The sequence below is a fragment of the Peromyscus californicus genome, unplaced genomic scaffold (genome assembly GCF_007827085.1).
Source record: "Peromyscus californicus insignis strain IS unplaced genomic scaffold, ASM782708v3 Scaffold_4__1_contigs__length_199733344, whole genome shotgun sequence".
Lineage (NCBI taxonomy): Eukaryota > Metazoa > Chordata > Mammalia > Rodentia > Cricetidae > Peromyscus > Peromyscus californicus.
This window is the reverse complement of record NW_026294562.1, coordinates 31,558,228-31,581,365: the sequence shown is the minus strand read 5'-3', so window position 1 is coordinate 31,581,365 and position 23,138 is coordinate 31,558,228. Positions and strand designations below refer to the sequence as shown.

Here is a 23,138-nt window from a genome sequence, read left to right as displayed (position 1 = left end):
GGGAATAGGTTCTCAGACGTTCTTTAGGAGCTGCCGTTTTAGCTAAATGGCATGAAATGACAATTTGATAGAAATAGAGGGTTATATATATTTATTAATGAACTCAAATTAAAGTTAAATCACAGCATTTACTCAGCTTGTCATAAAGTGAATGCCAAGATGTCAGAATGTAACAAAGCCAAAATATCTCTCATCAAATGAGGTCAGGCGTCATTAACAAGTGACAGCAATCATTAGTGAGTACACAATCTGAAGTATGTTGCAACATGTAGGTGTATGAGCAACTGTAAAATGGGATGGCTAGGCTGAATCATTTCCTTAAAAATACTTCTAATCAGTGCCATCTATTAAGTCATCAAAGGAGAAATTAAATAATCACCCTCCACAAAATAGCCAGGTTCATAAACTCTATCCAGGAAGACATATGGTAAGAAATTGAGGTGGTGTATGATTTGAAACTCATGATTTCTGAGATAAAGTTATCCAGCAGAAAAAAATGAACAAACAAATAAAAAACTTAACAATCGACATGCAGTCTTACTAGATTAAAATATTCATCAAATAGTTATATTGACACAATGTCCTATGTCTTATTAACACGTTAATGTGATATTGTATTCTATTTGATAACATAAATACTAATAAGTATTTATTCCATTAGCTAATTACATTTTAAAAAGTTTCAGGAGTTATTAATTCTTTAAATGTTAGAGGGAAGGAAATAAAATATAATTTGCAGTTGTCTTATCCCAAAGAATGAAATAGAATATTTAGAAGAAAAAAGTCTCATAAACTAGATGATAAATTATAATAGCTACCAAAGAGTAAACCTGGGAAATATGAGGGATAATGAATCTTTCAGTGTTTAGCTAAGGTCTGTTTAACAGTCCTCATATCTTGCCTACATGTAGCATCAACTTAATTCTCAGTTCTGTGTGTGTGTGTGTGTGTGTGTGTGTGTGTGTGTGTGTGTGTGTGTGTATGTGTGTAAGTTACATGAGTGTGGTTTTAATAAAGAATATTGTCACACAAGCCTGCTTTCCAATAGTCTCATATGCACTTCTTGTATACTGTTAGGGTAGTGTTTTCCTTATCATGGCTTTCGTTGGACACAAGAGGAAAAGTGAACAAACAGATCTAGGCGGTTTTTGCTTCTTTTTGTTCTTTGTTTTTCATCATAAGGTTTTAAATCAGAAATCTTTACATGCTATGCAAGTGCTCTCCCACCGAGCTACATCCAAAGCTATTTTTTATTACCCTACTATTTGAGACAAGGTCTTACTAAGAATGTCTAGACCCCGAACCATAAAATTATTTCTGTTGCTACTTCAATGACTGTAATTTTGCTACTGTTATGAATTGTAATATAAGTATCTGATATGCATGATATTTGATATGTGACCCCTGTGAAAGGGTCATTTGACCCCCAAAGGGGTTGTAATCCATAGGATGAGAACTGCTGTCCTAGAGTGACCTTGAACTTCGGAATTTTCCTCCCAGCTTCCTGAGTAGTTGGGATTATAGAAATGAGCTAGCAAACTTGGCTTTCAACATTTCATTGAGAAGATAAAATAAATCTATGTAGAATAAAAGAATAAGATTATATGTGTACACAGAAGAAGGAGGATGGGTGGGGGAAATGATTCCAACTCTATATATTTATAATGGTTTTCCATGCAATGGTTCCATAGGAGATTCAGAATTTTGGAATCACTGGGAGAACTAAGCAGCCATTGTTTCTCCACAATAAGCATCGTCATGCCATATCACATTCCCTGGGGGTCCATAGCAACTGTGTACCCAGAACTCAAGGATGTCCTGGGGGAGGGGAAAGGGAGGGTCATCACACAGACCCTGGAGATAGAGGAATGAGCCTTCACTGTTATTGTCTATCTGTTCACTCCTCCCAAAGGGATCAGCTTCTTCACAGTCACCCTTTGTTACCCTGCTGAGTCAGTGTAGCTCACATGTAACCAACCAAACTGTAATCTCAAAAGGCGTGAGAACAAATATGAGGTGATATTGCCATGCAAAGGTAAATTGAATAATGATGAATGGGCGTGTCTGATGCTTGCAGGCTGAGTTCTAGTGCTGTTATTGTAATTATTGTTCCAATAAAGGAACTTAATACAAATTTTATAGAGCTCTGAGGGCATAGCTGGTCTTTCCTCTGCAAGGCTTATTATACTTCCCTGTTTAATTCTACTTACAAGTCTCCTGTTTTAATGAACAGAAAAGAGAGAAAGGGTTTCACAAAAACTAGCAGATTGAAAAATAATGTAGTAGAACCACAGGAAGAATGTCAGTTCCTAATTCACAGACAAAACACTAACTTTTTGGAATAGTCAGCAAGTTCTGAGGAGTGGGACCACAAATATTTATCAAAGTATACCCAGGGCACTGTCACCATGCTTTCACAAAATTATGACTCAATTATTAACTAACCACAATACAGTAATATGCTGTGATGTAGTAGCTTAGTGTAGATACTGACCTCATCCTGTGCCAACAACATGCAGTTCTTTGTATGCTTCTTTTAAAACTATAATTAATAAATTAAACAAAACACTAGTATATTAAAATATATTAGAGCAGAAAGTGGTCTCTTTAACACATACATGTGAGTAAGGCTACTGGGATCAAAGGCCTGAATATATACTCTATCTGAAGACACAAAGGCACAAAAGGGGTAGATTTAGGAAAAAGAACCTAAGTCAAGAGTTTATACAGAACCACTTGACCTGGACTATGTAAAAAATAACAGACTAATATTCATGTGACTCGGGTACATCAGGGCTATCTATAGTTAAGTAGCAAGGATGGTGATGGTTATACAGTGAAGAAGAACCTGAAGGCAAGATTGGTACAAATAATAATAAGTTTTCTAAAAGTGCAAAGACAGCAGCACAAACCTATCACACCAGCGCTCTGGAGGCAGAGGCATGGGGATCAAGAGGTCCCAGGCAGCCTGGACTACATCCCAGACCCTACTGCAAAAAGCCAATGTTTGGGGATGTAGCTCAGTGGGAGAGAACTTGTTTAGCAGGCACAAGACTCTGGATTTGATCTCTAACACAGGGAGAAAGCACAGAATTGCTTTCAATCAGTCAGCCATTTATAGGAAACGACCAAAAAACATTTGTAGGAAAACAAAGTTGTCTTTAAAACAATAAAAAAATGAAGATGACATGAAAAATGAAGAAAACAATTTTTCATTATTCAGAGAAACAAACGTGTACTCTCTAGACAAACTTTACCTCCTGAGGAAAGTCAGAAGGGTAAATCAAATTGTTTACATGAAAAAGTGTAAATAATTAATTCCCTCCCCCAAAGTTAGCAATCTCTAAAAGACAAGGTAGTGAACTCATGTTGGTTTTCAAAACAGAGAGCTATGAAAGATAGAGAAAAAGGAATTTTGGAAAAATTGATCAGTACCATAAAGATAGGGTCATCATTTGAAAACTGAGTGGTCGATTAGAGTGACAGGTAACCCCGAGCAGTCACGACACAGTTCTCAGTCTCCCCGAGTTAACACACAGTGTAGAATTTGAGGTGTAAAGCCGGCTCATTCTAAATTACATCTTGCTAAGGCCTGGGTTAACGCACAGTGTAGAATTTGAGGTGTAGAGCCGGCTCATTCTAAATCACATCTTGTTAAGGCCTAGGTGGACATTCTTTCCTAATGATCATTTTTAAGGTGGAGTCAACCTATACCATTAGTTACAAGGTGAGTTTTACATATCTTATAGTAAATTTTAGATATATACTATTTATTGGCTGTGCTTGATGCTTACATTTGAAAATAAAAGCATATGTAAAATGTAAATATAATTTTACATGTGATAGTGATGGATTCTTCTTGTAGACCATTATGGATCACTCTGTTTTCCAAAACATGACAGAAAAGATTTAAATCTCCTACCTATCCCTGAGAATAGTCCAGAGTTCTCCACCTAGGCAAGCTTCCATCAACATATACAAGTATTTGCTGTCTTTAAATGTCCTGTACAGCCTGTAAACAGTAAACAAGAAAACAAAAGTATGAACATTATTATCTTTTAAAACATTTGTTTATTTTAAATTTTGGTGAATTGTTTTATTGATATATATATATATACACATTCATATATATACACATTCATATATATTAATATATATATATAATTATGGGATATAACAAGGTGTTTTAATACATATATGTACTGCTTAATAGTTAAGCCAGGATATTAAGCACATGTACCATGTATTTGCAGTACAAAGTTATAGTGAGGAGGGAGGAATGAGGTCTAGTTCCATTTCCATGGTTAACAATATTGTACTGAATATTTCAAAATAGATGAAAAAGATAATTTGCAATGTTCTTCTCATAAGAGCCAGCACTCAGGTGGCAGTGTTGATTTTATTTTTTGATTTTTGATTGTTCGTCTTGGTATTTTGTGATGAGAATGAAGGGCACTCACATCTATAAGAACTCAGTGTCCCCATGGATAATACTTACAGACTATGGGATTAGAAGCTTCTGGTTTGGCCTAACCCTAATGGGTATGTACACATGAGAGTGTCTTGAGGTTCTATCAATTCTTATTTGGCTCTTGTTTCAAGCATGGCCTTGAGCAAGACTTAGTGGTCATAAGTACAAAGTATGTAGAGATAAAGTATATTGTATTTTATAAATATAGTTTGTAAATAGTCACTTAAATTTACATCTTAACTTTCTGTATTACTGTTAATTTGACCATAAAAGTTTCTCCTGCATATAAAAACCTTCATTATCATCTTATTAGTGCTATGAAAATAGTGAGGTGGACAGATTAGCTGCCATTTCATAAAAGGAAACCTCCTGGGGCTGGGGAGATAGCTCGGGTGGTAAAAATACCTGCCAGGTAAACATGAAGATCTGAGTCTGGATCCCCAGCACCCACATGAAAGCTGGACAGGGTTTTACCCATCTATAAGCACAGTGCTGGGAGATTAGAGACAGGTAGAACCCTGGAGCTCAGGACAGCCAGCCCAGCTGAATCAGTGAGCTCCAGGTTCAGTGAGAGACCATGTCTCAAAAATGTGGCTGAAGAAGTCACTGGCATCAATCTCTGGCTTCCACACATGTGCATTCACCTGCACACACCCTCACACCTCCATGTGCATATGTGAACACAGACACACAGATACACAGACACACACACACACACACACACACACACACACACACACACACACACATATATATATATATACTACACACACACAGAAACAAATAAATTCTTCAGGAAATTAAGACTGAATAGACTGATTTGGGTAATTGTTTTTTGTGTTCTCTGTCTCTTGTATTTGATGTAGATGTTTGCAGAGCCATGACAAAAATGAAATGCTAAAAGTTGACATCTCTTTTGGGAAAAATATCCTTTTTTGAGAATATGAGGATATGTTCCTCTATAAAAATAAATGTAGAATCAAGCTTTTTTATATTTCAAAAATCAAATACAATTTTCTCAAGTTTTCTTTATGAACATAAAATAAATACTTTAAGGGTAAGCACAGCGAAAGCAAGGACTGCAGCTGATTTGCCATTTGGAGCTGGCACATCTGTTGTTAGGGGTGTGCCTTTACCTCACAATGAAGTCAGAATGAGCCCCCTGCATGATCTGCTTCTCCGAGCGGATGTGTTCCTGCTGTCTTGTGTCCACAATGTGGCGTTTCTTGAGAATCTTCATTGCAAATGTTTTGGATTCTTCACTTTTCAACTGGACCTTAAAGACAGGCAGAAAGGACACATGAACAAGAACCTACAGATTTCATATGCCAGGCTGTACCATTGTCTTGAAATTAAGAGGTGTAGATAGGATATAAATGAATCCCAACTACTACCCAAGTCACACAGGGACTGAGTTCACAAACATGATGTACAACCATCCTCCAATCTTACTGTGCTGGGTCATTTGAGGGCCAACTAACTACATCCCAAATTAATTTTGTGCCCATATGAATTGGAAAAAAATATATTTCATGTTTCATTTTACTTTATATAATGAGTCTGAGTATAATACATAGTCTTTATCAAAAACGTCTAATTCTTCTTGAATTCTATTTCATGTGCTGATGGCAAAGTATGATCTTATGATCACCTAGGGCTCTATACTCTCCAACTTCCTCATCCACAAACGTTTCTAGAGTTAAGTGTGGTGGTATTGTGTTTCCCAAAATATTGTGCACCCTAATAAACTTATCTGGGGTCAGAGACAGAACAGCCACTAGATACAAAGGCTAGAAAATGGTGGCACTCACACCTTTAATCCTAACACTCCAGAGGTAGAAATCCCTCTGGATCTCTATGAGTTCAAGGCCGCATTGGAAACGGCCAGGCATGGTGACTCATGCCTTTAATCCCAGAAAGCAGCCTTTAATCCAAGGGAGTGGTGGTAGAAAGCAGAAAGGTATATAAGGCATGAGGACCAGAAACTAGAAGCATTTGGCTGGTTAAGCTTCCAGGCTTCTAGCAGCACAGTTCAGCTGAGAGCTATTCGGATATGAGGACACAGAGGCCTCCAGTCTGAGGAAACAAGACCAGCTGAGAAGTTGGCCAGGTGAGGTTAGCTGTGGCTTGTTCTGTCTCTCTGATCTTCCAGCTTCACCCCAATACTTGGCTCCAGGTTTGATTTTATTAATAAGAACTTTTAAGATTCCTGCTACAGTTAAGTATAGTGATTGACTCTGGTCCCTGCTGGGACTGGAGATGTATATGTCATAACTGTTATTTATTTTCCACTTTACTTTCCAATATTTTCCTGCCTCCAGTTAAAAATATATATGTAACAAGGTATTGTTTTTTTCAGATTTTTGAAAACCACTTTTTTTTTTCTCCACCATGCTTGATGGCATTAATCTCCTTTGATCTTAAATCTTACTCCTTAGTTGTATCCACTGTAAACCAAACCAATATACTAAGCTTGCATCTAATGCAGCCCACATGACTCCCTGTGCCTATGCAGGAGGTTGGGATCCTCCAATATCTTATCTCAAATGGGCTGTAGTTATGTGTTCATGCTTACAAGAGAGTCACCCAAGAGACTCGTAAGTCAAGGAAGAGCCACGATGGAGCTAATCTGTTAACAGTAGTCAAGGGAGCTATCACTGAGTGCTCTCTAGCAGTGGAACACCACGGCATTGCTCACCAGTAACATTATTTAGACCCAAAGAAAGCTTCGGAGAAATAACATAGCAAACCTTGGCTGAAGCATAGCTTGCTCCTTCTTGTGTTTTGAATCCTTTGCTGTTTCATCTGCAGGGATACTGAGGGTGTTTTATTTGTTTGTTTGCTTGTTTTTTTTTTTTGTTTTTTCAAGACAGGGTTTCTCTGTGTAGTCCTGGTTGTTCTGGAACTTGATCTGTAGACCAGGATGGCATAGAACTCATAGAGATATGCCTGCCTCTGCCTCCTGAGTACTGAGATTAAAGTACTTGCTGGGGTAGTGGTGGTGGTGTTAGTAAATTCTTAAGTGTCTTGTGTGTCCACAATGTTCAGACTGAGTTCAGTCTGAGAGGAATTAATATGTCAGGAGGAAATGAGAGGACACATCAGACAGTAGAGTTGGCATTTGGTGTCAATCTACATGACTAGTTAAAAGGAAAAAGAGAATACTTTGAAAACGTCTATAACAGCCAAAGAGCCTCTAGTTTGTCTGTCTGTGAAACTCCTTAAAATGATAGATTAGTATGGTACATGTTAATTCAGTTGTAGTTCATAATAAATACAAATGTGGAAACTCACTTCTAAAAGGAAAGTAGACAGACTAAGAATATAGAGTGACAAATGAGCTGTTGTGAGAATAACAAAACTCTGAAGGGAATGAGCATTCCAAAGGGAAGGAAAATGTTCTCTTACCCAGATAACAAAGACAATCCTATGCTGCTCAGATGTCTTAAGTTAGACATTGTTCTCTTAAGACATCACTTCTGCACAGGGTAGGAAAAGAGATCAGCATTTCGAACCACAGGTCTTGGTTTTAATTCTGCCCCTTCCTGGTCTCTGTGACTCTTGGGCTAGTTGCTTAACTGCTGCAAGCCCTAATTCTTGCCAAAGACAATAGCAGTAACTGCCGTAGAATCATCGTGATTCTAAAGGAGCTGGTATCAATGACTTGGCATTCCTGAGGGCCTTTCCATTAGTCTTTCTGTCCTGTGTGGTAGTTTATAGCAAGTAGGGACAATCAAGTGTTGCTTTAAAAAATTCTTCCTTTTCATGCCGGGCGGTGGTGGCGCACGCCTTTAATCACAGCACTTGGGAGGCAGGGCAGGCAGATGTCTGTGAGTTCGAGGCCAGCCTGGGCTACAGAGTGATTTCCAGGAAAGGCACAAAGCTACACAGAGAAACCCTGTCTTGAAAAAAAAAATTTAAGGGGTTGGGGATTTAGCCCAGTGGTAGAGCACTTGCCTAGTAAGCTCAAGGCCCTGGGTTCGATCCTCAGGTCCAGAAAAAAAAAAACCAAAAACAAACAAACAAACAAAACCAAAAAATAAAAAAGGAAAAAAAAATTCTTCCTTTTCACAGAAGCAAACTTGGCACAAGTGGATTCAGTCTAACTAATCAGGTAAACTGGTAAAATCAAAGGCAAACTGCACACACACACACACACACACACACACACACACACACACACACACACGTTGTCTAAGTTCACTGAACTACCAACTGGCAGAACTGGGTTCCTATTTAGGACATTTGGAGCCAAGCTCCTCTAAGTATGCACGGATTTCCTTCAGCTGGATATAAAACAAAATGAAGGTATAATGATGGATGTTCACAAATATGAGATTAATGGAATAGGCTAACTTTAGACTCTATGTGAAAAATTGAACCATGTATTTATTGGCTTGTATTTTCACTATTCTAAGCCTTGTCGTGTGAGAAGGTGAGATGGCCCATCAGGTGAAGGCGCTTGCTGCCAAATCTGACAATTTGAGTTCTGTCCTTGGAAACTACATGGTGGAAGAAGAGAACTGACTCCTGCAAACTGTCCTCTGATTTCTAGACATGAGCAATGGCATGTAGACCCTTCCACACACACACACATGTATACACACAAAATAAAAATAAATAAATGTGTGAAAAAGAAAAGAAAAAACCCTGTGTTATTCCCCTAGTCGTTTAGTGTGTTATCTAGGGTTTGGGACACCTGACTGCTTGAGTCATACAAGAAGCCAAAGTGGGTAGGAAGTAGTCAGTGGAAATGGAGAGGTCAACCTCATGAGAGGTGTATTGAATTTCAGCATCTTATCTTTAAAGACCTTTTATTTTTAATTATGCATATGTGTTTGGGTCTGTGCATGTAAGTGTGGGTGCCCATGGAAGCCACGCAGAGGACAAAGGTGTTTGATACCTTGGAGCTGAAGTTACAGGTGGTTGTAAGCCACAACTAATGTGGGTGGTAGGAATTGAGCTCAGGTCCTCTGAAGAGCGGTATGTGCTATGTGCTCCTCAACTGCTGAGCTATCTGTTCATCCCTGAATTCTGGTTTCTTAACCTTGGAAGCCAGAGTTCCCAGTAACTACCAGAGTGAGCTAACTCAACACAGAGAGTCTCCTGCTTAGGTTAATTCCCTGAACAACACCCAACTAATGTGTTCATCAGAACCCTGCTGACAAACCTACAATGTTCCAAAGATCATTCATGGATCTTTAAATCAACATTGTTCCTGTCAGAAAAATCAGAAACAGTCTAAATGTCTGTCAGTAAGAACTTGGGAAAAATAAATTATACAATGTCTATGTAAGCAGCTCTAAAATTTATGCTAGAATAATAATTAAAATATATGGATAAACAGTATTAGTTATAGGGCAGTATATTTTTTATGATTCCATGGTATATCTGCACATGAGCATATGCCTAATACCTATATCTAAAGCAGATTTATGAAAGGACAATCTGAAGGTCATTAACATGTTCATAATAATTTTTCCTTTATGTATAATTTTAGTAATATTTCCTTAAAACTTTTGAATTGCTCAATAGTTACGGAATTCATGTGTTTTACTTTTATGAGGAGTAGAAATGAAACCTTAGTGGTGGAAATTATTTACAAATTTTCTAAGAGCTGGGAATATACCTCAGTGGTTGTGTGCTTTCCCAACATTTGTCATTCCCAGGCTCAATTTCCAGCTAACTTAAGATCCTTTTCAATTATAATTGCTATTTGATATTATTGAATGATGTACTCAATGTAGTCCTGGTCCTATTAGAATTCCACAAATACAATGAGAAATAATATATTGTACAACCATGTACCATGTAAATATATGCAAGTTTTGAACAATTGCATGCTATTCATTTCTTTGAGGATTTGCTATAATTTAATGTTTTTCAGTCTGAACTTACAAAGTGAGGTTTAGCAATTTGTATTTGATCAGCCTAAGGCAGTATGTTTAATATGGGTTATATTTAATACACAAAAGTTTTAAATCAAAGTTAAAATTTTGCCTTCATTTCCTCTGTGCCTGATTAGTTATATTGAGTATACTTGTGAAAATTTGAAATGCTTATGCTGATGTTGATGATGGTAATGATTTTTATTATCTAGTAGCGAATTCACTACAAGAAAGAATTAGTGTTACATTCAGACAGAAGTGGGCAAAAGGAAGAAAGGAATATGTATTTATACATGTCCTTCCTTTTGCCTAAGCCTCCTCTCTGCCCCAGTTGGCCAAGCCTGTTCACGAGTTTGTGACTATCCTAACCTGGACACAGGAGTTAAGCACTGGCTGAGGGTGGCTAGTCTGATATTTAATCACCTTTTTTTGAATCTCAACTGTGTTTTGGACTCTGATCTGGTAGATCTTCAAATTCTTTCTGTTAATTTTCTCATCTCTATAATAGGTGGAATTCACAAAGAGTAACCTTGGAAATGATATAAGACTGTCTGGAATAGAGTTACCATTTGGTGACTATTAACTGTGCCTATCTTTATGTATACCTTAGTTTAATGGGTTCTTTTGGTCCAAGCACTCAGCATATGTTCTCCTACAGACTGAGTGCCACACTGAAGCAGGATAGAAGGGCACGGGAAACCATGAGCACATGTGGAAGGAGAGGTGTGCCTCACCCCGGAATCTGACCGCAGCCTCCCACCAGCTGAGAAGCAAGAATTGCAACACAATGCACAATGTCTGCCGTAAAAGCTATCAACATAAAAACAGCATTCCTTTCACATATATAATTCATGTTGAAATAGCAACAAGCCAAGCTTAAGTCCTAAATGTATATGACCCTGAGTAGTGCTGTGGGATGGTCTGTATGTCAAATGTGTTGCTGATTGGTCAATGAATAAATCACTGATTGGTCAGTGGCCAGGCAGGAAGTATAGGCGGGACTAAGAGAGAGGAGAATTGAGAGAACAGGAAGCTGGGTGAGGGAGACACTGCCAGCTGCCATCAGGACAAGGAAGATGTAAAGTACCGGTAAGCCACGAGCCATGTGGCAAGGTATAGATTAACAGAAATGGATTAATTTAAGCTTAAGAACAGTTAGCAAGAAGCCTGCCATGGCCATACAGTTTGTAACCAATATAAGTCTCTGTGTTTACTTGGTCGGGTCTGAGTGGCTGTGGGACTGGTGGGTGAGAGAGATTTGTCCTGACTGTGGGCCAGGCAGGAAAACTCCAGCTACAGAGTAGGGCTTCATTCCTTTCCTTAGACATTTTCTGGGAGTCTCAAACAAGCCTAAACCTTTGTTTACACTAAAAAAAAAAATCTTAATTTCTTCTGAAACCCTTATGATGCAAGATCATTTGTAATCCTATCCAGTGTATAGGAACTACTATGAGATCTCACTTATTTTTCTAAGGAATCCTTTGAAGATGATAGCTACAAAATCCACCAATATCCTATGTGTGACCATTAGAAAGACAACAGGGAAGAAACCTCCTTTGAGAAGCCCATCCTCACACTTGGGTATGTTTTGTTCTTTCCCTGAGCATCAGCCTTGCTCTTAACCTGCACACTTAACATCCACATTGAAATATCTTTGCTAAATCCCTGTGCTTCATAACTTCATAGTCCTTGAATTCTTTTCTGTGCTGAAGCCAATCATTTAGTCCTACATCTCTGGGTCAGAACCCTGAGAGATAAAGGAATGCCTCAGTCTTTGAGGTGGCAGCAGAGAGCTGTGTCTCTGGGTGTGTGGCCTTGATAATACCACAAACTGAATGTTACTTCTGGCTGTTCCTATTCTTGCCCCAGTCCACCTTAGTGCTAATAAGTAAAGAAGTAAAAGTCAACAAGTAAAGAAGTTGAGAAAGAACTTCAAGATCATTGATGCTTAAACCACAGTGACTAGTCTTTAAGTTCCTGGGAAGTTTAAGTCCTGAAGAAAATATGGACAGCTAATCCACTTCATACAAACAATACCTAAGAATTGTGGCAATGAATGACTTCAGACAGAGAAAAAGGCTTTGATGTCTGAAGTAATAGCAGTATGATTTAAGGGAACAGGAGCAGGTCATTGGAAGGGGCGATGGTGAGCACACAGTGTGCGTGTTGTCTCAGTTACAAATAAAAAGGACTTAGTTTCAACTACATTCAGTCATAACTTAATAACTTCCAAAGGACAAAGAATTTTATGAAAACTTTCTGGTGAACACTAAACAGGGCCATCTAGGTCAGGCATCTTAATTATAAAGGCTGCAACACAGGAACGGAAAATTTTTTTTTTCTCTAAGAAAATAGCACAAAATATTAAACAAGTAACACGTAGTGCATGGTAGAACATAGAAGTTTTTTTTTTTAAATTGGCTTTCTTTAATTGGGGAGGAAGTGTATTTATAAATAAACTAGGAACATTTTTGCAATATTCTGATTTAAGTAAATCACATTTATTACAAATTGAGATGACTTAATGAATTTATAGTAATAAACTGTTTTTCTACAATAAAAAGAAAAGAAAGCCCCAAATACCTATACTGAGAGCAAACTAGCCTCTACCAGCAGATTAAATGTGCAAACTGCTACAGTGTTTCACTCCACACCATTCCCAGTTAGTCCTCAAGACAGAAGCATGGAAGTGATCTAAATGCATTAAGAAACCATCAACAACTGAGAATACCAGTAAACAAACCATTAGACCATAAATATATAAACATCAGATTTTTTTCACCATCATTTTCCAATATCCCCTGGTAAACACTTCCCAGACCAATCAGACACTGGCCACAGAGCACCTGCTCAAGAAACAATGTAAGTATCATTCTGTAGGTGAGTTCCGAACATGGCTGCAGTAGCATTCAGGGACATTAGAAACTTATCCTAAATGAAAGAGGGAAGGAATTACTGTACATTAAACAACCTGGAATTTATGTCATTCAATATGATTTATAATCATATATGTAGAGAACAAGAGCATTGAGTGTAATTCAGAGTTGTAGTGTAAGAAACTGTGTACCAGGAAAGTTAAGACTTAAGGTAGAGTAGATGCATGGCTGACTAGAGCGGGGGATGGAAAGCGGGGCATGGGGCTCTCTTTGAAAAACAAAAATGTTCTTTGAATTACATGAGCACAGTAGAAAAAGTTGAGGTATCCACATTGTACCTTAATAGTGATGTTTAAGAATTTTAAAAGGGGAAAAATTAGTAAAATTACATATCTATAATTTCTATTTGATTTGATTATGATACAGCTATACATGTAGCTTATATTTTAGAGAATTATATGATAGGAAGGCACTGCCCTAGGTGCCTATCCTTTTACCTTCAATAATATATCAAGACATTAACCGGGCAGTGGTGGCGCACACCTTTAATCCCAGCACTCGAGAAGCAGAGGCAGGTGGATCTCTGTGAGTTTGAGGCCAGTGTGGTCTACAGAGCAAGTTCCAGGACAGCTCCAAAGCTACACAGAGAAACCCAAAAATATATTTCTTTTTATAATTTAGAAAAGGGATTATGAGTCAATTTAAGTAGAATATATATAATTGTGAAATTCCTTATAAATGATCTAGTCAAATAGTAGCTCTTTGTCAGCACTTTTAATTTTTTTTTACTTATTTTAATGTAATAATTTTATTCATTTTTGAAGATAATTTCACACAAGGCATTCTGATCTTATTGATCTTATTCCCATCCCTCCCTCCCAATTCTTCCCAGATCCACCCCATCAATTTTTAAAATATTATATGAATATACAAAGCACATTCCCCTGCAATTCCACATGACCTCTTATAGTCTCTATTCTGCACTATGAAATGGGAATAAAGCCAAACTTGCAGATACTGTAAGAATGAATCAGATAAAATATGCCAGCCTCAATATGGGGGTTTGTGCCTTATCTTATTGCATTTTGTTATATTGTGCTCTGTTGATATCCCTGGTAGGTCTGCTCTTTTTATGAAGGGAAATGGAGAAACAGTGCATCTAGGGAACTGGAGGAACAGTGGATCTGGGCCAGAGGGGAGGTGTAGTGGGGGACTGGGAGGAGTGGAGGGAGGGGAGACTGCGGTTGAGATGTACTGTATGAGAGAAGGATAAATACAAAGGAAAAAAATCACTCAACATTTCAAAAGTGCTACAGAAAACTTGTCATTACTACCAGAATTTCTAACGTATTTGGGCATGTTATCAAAAATGGATATCTGTAAATATATTTTAGTATTATGATTTGCATTTAAATCCATTTCCAAAGTTCTATCATTAATGAAAAAAAAAAGCATTAGCAAAATGTGTGCAAATTTAAAGAAGTTTTACTTTCATGGGGAACAGGAAAAAAACTTTATGACAATGGTTTGAATCAGTTTGGACTTGGCAACACCATGTCCTCATGACTAGGCAGAGCATATTTGCTACAGCCATGAAAGAAAATAACATGATTGAATCATCCAGAAAGCTTCCATTATATAAACTAACACTGATTTCTTCACCATTTCTGCTAATTCTATTAACCCAACTAGTGATCATTATAAACTCTCTATTTCCATCTCAATGTATTTAAATGTTGACTGTCCTTAAGAAGTTATATCCAATTAAAATGTCAATATTCTTTTTGTCACAATTACTTTCTTTGTGTCAGTATAATGTTTAGGTAAGGCTGTTTGCTAAAATATGCAAAATATAAATTATCATTCCTTAAATATAACATTTATATTCTATAATAAATGTGCTAAAAGCAACTTTCACTGCATTTGAGTGACTTATTTTCCTTCATCAAACAATCAAGTTTTCTTTTCCTTACCAAAGACTTTGATTTCTATACATAACCTCACAAATATAAAGAAATGCTAGGTGTGTCAGTTTCAATGACTTCTCTACACAATTTTAAACCAAATACTTAACCATTTCTCACATTGTTCAACTCATTCTTATACTCAAAGCATACTTACAACCTAGGACCTCATCTAGGTGGAGCTGAGTATCAAATACTGGCAGTTCAGCTTCTTTCACTTGCTGTCTTTGAATGTTGAAAATGAGTTGAAATGGAAAAGAGATAATCTCATATTGCAAAATCCAACTATCTTCCTTATGTGTGCAAAGGGTTTGCATTCTAGTCATACTTTTGAAACACAAGGCCTGGGCATCCTTGCAGTTTTAATCATTATATACTATAAAACTTGTAATCAAATGGGCTTTCAGCCATCGATCTGACCCCAATCAGATCTTGTTTTTTTTTGTTTGTTTGTTTTTTGTTTTTCGAGACAGGGTTTCTCTGTGTAGCTTTGCGCCTTTTCCTGGAACTCACTTGGTAGCCCAGGCTGGCCTTGAACTCACAGAGATCCGCCTGGCTCTGCCTCCCGAGTGCTGGGATTACAGGCATGCGCCACCACCGCCTGGCCAGATCTTATTTTTTTAATGTAATGCCTCATATTTACTCTTTTGGACATTTAAAAAAATAGAAAAATCTCTTCCTGCTGCTTTCATGTTTCATTAAGTATTTACATGATTTTATACAAATATGAATGAACTCAAGTGTAGTTGAGTCAATTCAACAAGTATTAACTGGTGTTGGCTTAATCTATGAACTGTTCTGTGCATGTGCATGTCAAATTTAAAGTTGTAGGACATTGCTTTAACTTCTTTGAAATCTTTTCATATAGAAATGATCTCTTCACTTTCAAAATGAATTTATAAGGCAGCTGGCAGAAGTTAAGAATTAAGAATAAAGCTAACTAAGTGGCAGATGACACCCATGCAGTGACTGTTAAATCTCCAGGGAATACACTGGCATAGTTGGATCGCAGGTATTACAAGAGGTGGGTGATGGTAGAGAAATAAGTGTAGCAAAGTAAATAGGAAACTTTACAGAGATTAAAAGGAGACAGGGTCCAGGGTCTATTTCAAAGGAATTACTTCCAGCTGGGGTGCTTATCCAGTGAGAGAAAACACAGTTACAGAGGGCCAGAACCCTTGCTGAAGACAAGTCTCAGAAAATCGGGACTATACTTTAAGTAACAGACTTTGAAAGAGAGTGAGGGAGAGGGGAGGGGAAAAGAGAGCTAAAGGGAGAAAGAGAAGAAGGGTAAAGAGAGGGGGTGGAGAGAGAGGGGAGGAGGGAGAGTGGGGAGGAGAGAAAGAAAATGGTGAGCACAAAAGCTGTTCATGACAAATCACAGAGAAAGAGGAGGTGTAAAGAAAACTCTTCTCAACAATCAACAGGATCTGCAAGATCCCTGTTAGAGACCCCTGCTGAGTCAGTGGTGAGTCTAGAGGTGAATTTCCTCCTGAGCTGCTCACTCAGTTGTCACCGAACTATACTCTGCTATTTGGCTGGTAGAATACCTCGGATGGGAGGCGGGGGGACAGCTTCGAGTGAGAACCCTACAGAGCTCAGGCATGTGGAAGTCTGAATGACGGCTGGAGTGGACCAAGTGGACACAGGAGGCTTTGCACAGGTGCTCTGCACTGTGACATACTGCTCCAAGGCATCCACCATGTGATCCCCTCAGGGACCCTAGAGGTGGGGCTGGCACTAGCACCAGGGCAGGAACTTCAAACAAGCTCTGCACTCTCACACAGATATTTCTCTCCTTCACATTTATACTTTCCTTATTCACAGCTAATGCCAATGCAGTAGAGCTTCTTTGCCCTCCTCTTTCCTTGTCTTACTTTTTTTCTTTAAAGATTTATTTATTTCTTATGTATACAATTTCTTGTCTGCATGTATCCCTGCAGGCCAGGAGAGGGCACCAGATCTCATTACAGATGGTTGTGAGCCACCATGTGGTTGCTGGGAATTGAACTCAGGACCTCTGGCAGAGCAGCCAGTGCTCTTAACCGCTGAGCCATCTCTCCAGCCCCCTTGTCTTACTTTTTTTTTTTTTTTTTTTTTTTTTTTTTTTTTTTTTTTTTTGGTTTTTTTCGAGACAGGGTTTCTCTGTGTAGCTTTGCGCCTTTCCTGGAACTCGCTTTGGAGACCAGGCTGGCCTCGAACTCACAGAGATCCTCCTGGCTCTGCCTCCCGAGTGCTGGGATTAAAGGCGTGCACCACCACCGCCTGGCCCCTTGTCTTACTTTTTAATAGACCTGTCCAGGCTGGAGTTTCGGAGGCCCTGCTTCTGTTTTAAGTTGTCCAATTTCACTTCTTTGCTTCTTCCTTTCCGTTCTCCCTTCGCCTGAGCTACCTTCATGCCTCTTGTTATTTCCCCTTCTATTTACTGCCCTCCCGTCTGTATTTTCTCCATCACACGAATATGAATTTCTGGCTTTTCTCTAATTATTTTATTCCTGTTCTACCATTAGTAACACATCATACCATACCATCCGTGCTCCTTTATCTTCCCCAAGACTACTGGATTTGAGGGTGTTGTTTTAAAAATAGTTTATTGTTATATTTTCATGGTAGGTCTATCCATAGATTGTGGCTGCTTCTGCAGAGAGTATTTTATTCTTGGACTGGTACTGAGAACCAAGCCTCATTCCCTGAGCCCACTGAGTGTAACAATTGAATTCTAGTCACAGTCTTGCAGACAAATGAAAACCCAATCCTACTATAAGCAAGTCCTACTAGAACACTGAAAAATATTTCTATGGAAATGATACAGGTGATTAAAAAATCAAGCAATGACATAAATCTTGGTGGACAAGTCCTAATGCAGAAATACAAGAAATGGGAAAAATCAATGTAGCATGATTCTTCCAAAATTGTTGATACCACAGTAATCACATTTTTTTGGGTAGAAAATTAGAAGAAACCAAAAGAATTCAAGTCAACACTCATAAGAATGTTCAATAAAATAAATAGGACTCAAATTCCTAAATGAATCCAAATAGAACACATAGTGTTCAATGAAAAAAAGGAAGTCAATATAGAGTATGAAACTGGAATTCAATACAAAGAAATATTTTAAACATTCAAATATTGAAAATGCAAAGTTAAATAAGTCAAATAACTCTGTGGAATGCCTCATCAATGGAATGGAGTGGAAGAAAATATACAAGCTTGAATATAATGAGGACAAATTATAGCATCCAGAAAATGACAGAGAAACATTAATAAGAAAGTATGAATGGGACAGGAGACATCTACATGACAATATTTATTTATATTTATAAATCATGATTATAGAAGAAGAAGAAGTACAAGCTAAAGAACTAGAAAACATATTCAATAACATCATCGTAGGAAATTCTCTAAGTCCAGTGAAAGAGATGTGGGAGGGATTTATAATACCAAATAGACAAGACCCAGAAAAAAAATCTTCTCATGTCATATTACAGTTAAACTATACAGAACAAAGAAAGAATATTGAAAGCCACAGAGAGAAACATCAGATTCATGCAAAGAAAAATGTACCATCATAACAAATAAAAGACTTGAAAAAAGTCTGGTAGCAGTGGAAACAACTGGAAATCTACACAAAGAGAACTACAGAACTGAACACAAACTCGCAGCGCTGTATAACACACTATTGAATGATGAATGGTTCATTGAAATAAATCAGCAGGAGAACTAAAACATTCTTCTAAGTGAATGAAATTGAAAACAGAGCATGTAACTGCTGTGAGGGAAGTTACAGTTATAAAGACCTATCTTAAAAAAATCAAGTAGTCTCAAGAGATTTCATGGTTCACCTTCATGATACCCCAAATCAAGAGACAGAAAGAAATAATGATGACCACGGCAGAAATTGATTAAATAAAACACTAAGAACAATACAAAGAACTAATGACACAAAGAGCTCATTCTTTGCAAAGATAAAACAAGACTTATAAACCCTTATCCAAACTAAACCAAAGAAAGAAAGAAAAGAGCCAAATTAATGAAATTATAGACAGAGCGTTATTAGAGAATGCTTTGAAAATCATGTTCTAATAAGCATGAAGACTTCTGTAAAATAAACCATGAGGGCATGAACAAATTAAACAGATTTATAGCAAGCAGTAAGATTGAAGCCATAATAAAAAGTATCCCCACTTCAAAAAACAAACAAACAAACAAACAAACAAACAAACAAACAAAAAGACCCAAATGGATTCATGACTGAATTTCACCAGACCTTAAGAAAATCTGACATCAGTGCTGCACAGACTACTACATAAAACATACAGGGAGGAACACTGTAAAACTCATTTTATAAAGTCACTATTATACTCTTATCAAAACCAGAGAAGAGGCCACTAAGAGAGAAACAGAGAGAGGCGGGAGGGAAAGGGAGAAAGATGGGAAAAAAGAGAGAGGCATATTTGGAGAGGACAGAAAGAGGGGTGAGAGAGAAGGAAGAGAGAGGAGGTTGGGGAGAGAATGGAGAGAAGGAAGGAGAGAGAGACAGAGAGAATATTTATTATAGAGCAATTGTCATGTCAAACATGAAAGAAAAATTCTTATGAACTGAATTCAACTTTACATCAAAAGATCACTCACCAGAATCAAAAGTGTTACATTAACTTACAAGGATGGTTCAACATTGTAAACCCCAAATTGTAAAACAACACATTAATAGTCTCAAACACAGAAACCATGTCATCATCACAATAGATGCAGAAAAGACCTTTGATAAAAGCGTTCTTTTATGATGAAAATCTTGAGTTAAATATTGAATAGAAAGAACATATCTTTTGTTTTGTTTTTTTTTGACACAAGGTTTCTCTGTGTAGTTTTGGTGCCTGTCCTGGCTCTTGCTCTGTAGACCAGGCTGGCCTCGAACTCACAGAGATCTGCTTGGCTCTGTCTCCCAAGTGCTGGGATTAAAAGTGTGTGCCACCATCGCCTGGCGAAAGAACTATCTTAACACAATGAAGGTGGTGTACAAAACACCTGTAACAGCATTTCACTAAAATCAGGAACAAAACAAGAATTCCACTTTCTCTTCTCAGTTCAATTATTGAAGACTTAGATAGAGCAATAAGGAACGAAAATATAAGTGAGATATACATAGGAAAAGAAGTCAAATGGTCCTTATTACAGATAACACAGTCCTGTACAAGAGACCCTAATGACCCACTAGAACATCGTTAGCTGATGAACACTTTCTGAAAAGAGGCAGAACACAGAACTAGTGCACCAATCAGCAGCCTTCTTATGTATCAATAAACATGTTGAGAAAGTCACCAGACAAATAATTCCATTCACACTGGTTTCAAAAAGATAGGCTGTAGCTAGAGTTTTCCTGCCTTGCCCACAGTCAGGACAAATCTCTGTCACCCGCCAGTCCCACAGCCGCTCAGACCCAACCAAGTAAACACAGAGACTTATATTGCTTACAAACTGTATGGCCATGGCAGGCTTCTTGCTAACTGTTCTTATAGCTTAAATTAATCCATTTCCATAAATCTGTACCTTGCCACATGGCTCGTGGCTTACCGGCATCTTCACATGCTGCTTGTCATGGCGGTGGCTGGCAGTGACTCCCTCCGCCTTCCTGTTTTCTCTGTTCTCCTCTCTGTTAGTCCCACCTATACTTCCTGCCTGGCCACTGGCCAATCAGTGTTTTATTTATTGACCAATCAGAGCAATTTGATATACAGACCATCCCACAGCAATAGGCCTGAGATAACTTAGCCAAGGAAGAATTAATGGATATTGGGTAGCCAAGTTCCAATAGATAAGTCTACATCACTGTTCCTGAATCTATGGCTTGGGAAACGTTGCTGAAGAGAGGGCATAAAGATTTTAAGAGCCAAAATACCTGAAAGTCAGCTGTGAAAGAGTCTCTCCTAGAAATAGGTGAATAAATGGGACTGGAGCAATGGCAATATCAATGGGCATGCTAAGGTGGAAGGGAGAAAATTTCATGGCGTTCTACTCCTAGACAAAGAACTATAGGCAACTCCCAGGGAGTGCCTCCATTGGTTATGCACTACAAAATGCTCAGCAGTGAAGACATATACATACAAACAACAAATATGTATTCAGCACATTGTATTTATATATTTGTGAATACATACACACACATAGACATGTATGTATGTAACAATAATAAAAGAAAAAGAGGCTATCAATTTGAGAGTGAGTGGGAATGGGAGGGGTTGGAGGGAAGGTACTTGGAAGGTGCTGGAGGAAGGAAAGGGAAGAGGGACAGTGATGTAATTCTATTTTTAACTAAAAAAAAATTAAAACTCTGAAAAAATAGAGGAAGACACTAGGTGGAAAGATCACTTATGTTTGTCCATCAACACAGTTAATATATTAAAAATGGTCAAATTTCTAACAGGGATCTGTAGATTTAATGAAATTGCAGTAAAATCTCCAATGACATTCTTCACAAAACTGGAAAACAATCCTAAAATTCATTTGGAAGCAGAGAATATCATAGATAGCCAAAACAATCGCGGGCAAAAACAACCCTGGAGGTATCGTCTTACCTGACTTTAGTGATACTACAGAGCCATAGTAACAAAACCAGCATGGTACTGGCATTAAAAACAGATAAAACATCAACAGAATAGAACAGAGTGCCCAGAAGTAAAACAATACAACTCTAGCCAGAAATATACTTTGGAGAAGAGGTAGCCTCTTCAACAAATGGTGCTGGGAACACAGGATAGCTATCTGCTAGGGAATGAAGCCAGACTACTTACTCTTACCACACACTAAAATCAATTAAAAATGGATTAAAGTTCTTACTGTAGTCCCCCAAACTCTAATACTGTTAAAGGAAAATACTTTACTATATAGGCATAGGTAAGAACTTTTCAAAACAACAAATTCTGTTAGTGAGAATGCAACCACCATGGAAATCATAAGGGAGGTTTCACAGAAAACTAAAAGCAGTACTTTCATATAACACAGCTATACCACTTCTGTTCATGCATCCTAAGGTCTCCAAGTTAAGAGAACACGGAGATACTATGCATCCATTACTGTAGTACTATTAATAGTGATCAAATTACGGAATCAGCCTTTAGAATCTGTCAACAGGTGAATGCAAAAAGAAAATCCATGCATATATCCAGTGGAGCTTGCTAAGGCCATAAAGAAGAATAAAATTATGTCATCTTCTGTAAAATGGGTATAGCTGGAAATAACGTTAAGTGAAATAAAAAAGACAGAGAAAGACAAATAACACATGTTTTTGCTATTGTGGGCTTTTGAATTCTTTAAATATACATAAAATCACATGTTAGTGTGAGTGTATGTGTTGTAAAATCAGAAGAAAGGTGGGAGAAGAAAGGCTGGGGCAAAGGGGAGGGGTCCTAAACAGAAGGAGGGAAGGAGTATGAATATTGCCAAAGTACAGGCTACCTTCAAAAGAAACTGTCTTTTGAAACCCAACACTTTGTACAACGGTTATATACCAATACAAATTTTAAAAAAGAACAGTCATTTGGCTCACAAAAGCTCCTGACTTTATGCAGTCTTCAGATCAGTAAGCTGTATTTGTTATTGCCTATGTGAGGTGCTAATGTGAAGGAGATATTATAAATTGACAATAAATTAAATGTCTGTGTAGAAATTATGTACGATTGATAAATCCACCTAAATTCATACAGCATTGTAAGTTTCATACTTTTCCAGAAAGTAAGATTAAACCTATTCATTATATTGAAGTAAACCTTATCATAAAAATATATTTCCCTTTTAACTAAGGGCTATGGCTATTTTCTGCTTTATCAACATAAACAGAGGGACCATTCTCCTGCTTATGGATAGGATCCTCTTCTGAATGTGTTTAAGTAAAACTTTCATGGATGAGTACTACATCTGGGCATGAAGTGAACTGAGTCAGAAG

The 23,138-nt window shown here is 37.7% G+C and overlaps 1 protein-coding gene across 1 annotated transcript in view; it reads right to left on the bottom strand.

The window, feature by feature from the left end:
- The window catches only part of Prkg1 (protein kinase cGMP-dependent 1), a 1,138,884-nt gene that overhangs the window by 22,614 nt on the left and 1,093,132 nt on the right, over positions 1-23,138 (bottom strand). Inside the window, 2 exon segments of the mRNA XM_052760872.1 lie at positions 3,923-4,012; positions 5,608-5,747. Coding sequence (XP_052616832.1) covers positions 3,923-4,012; positions 5,608-5,747 — 230 coding nt within the window.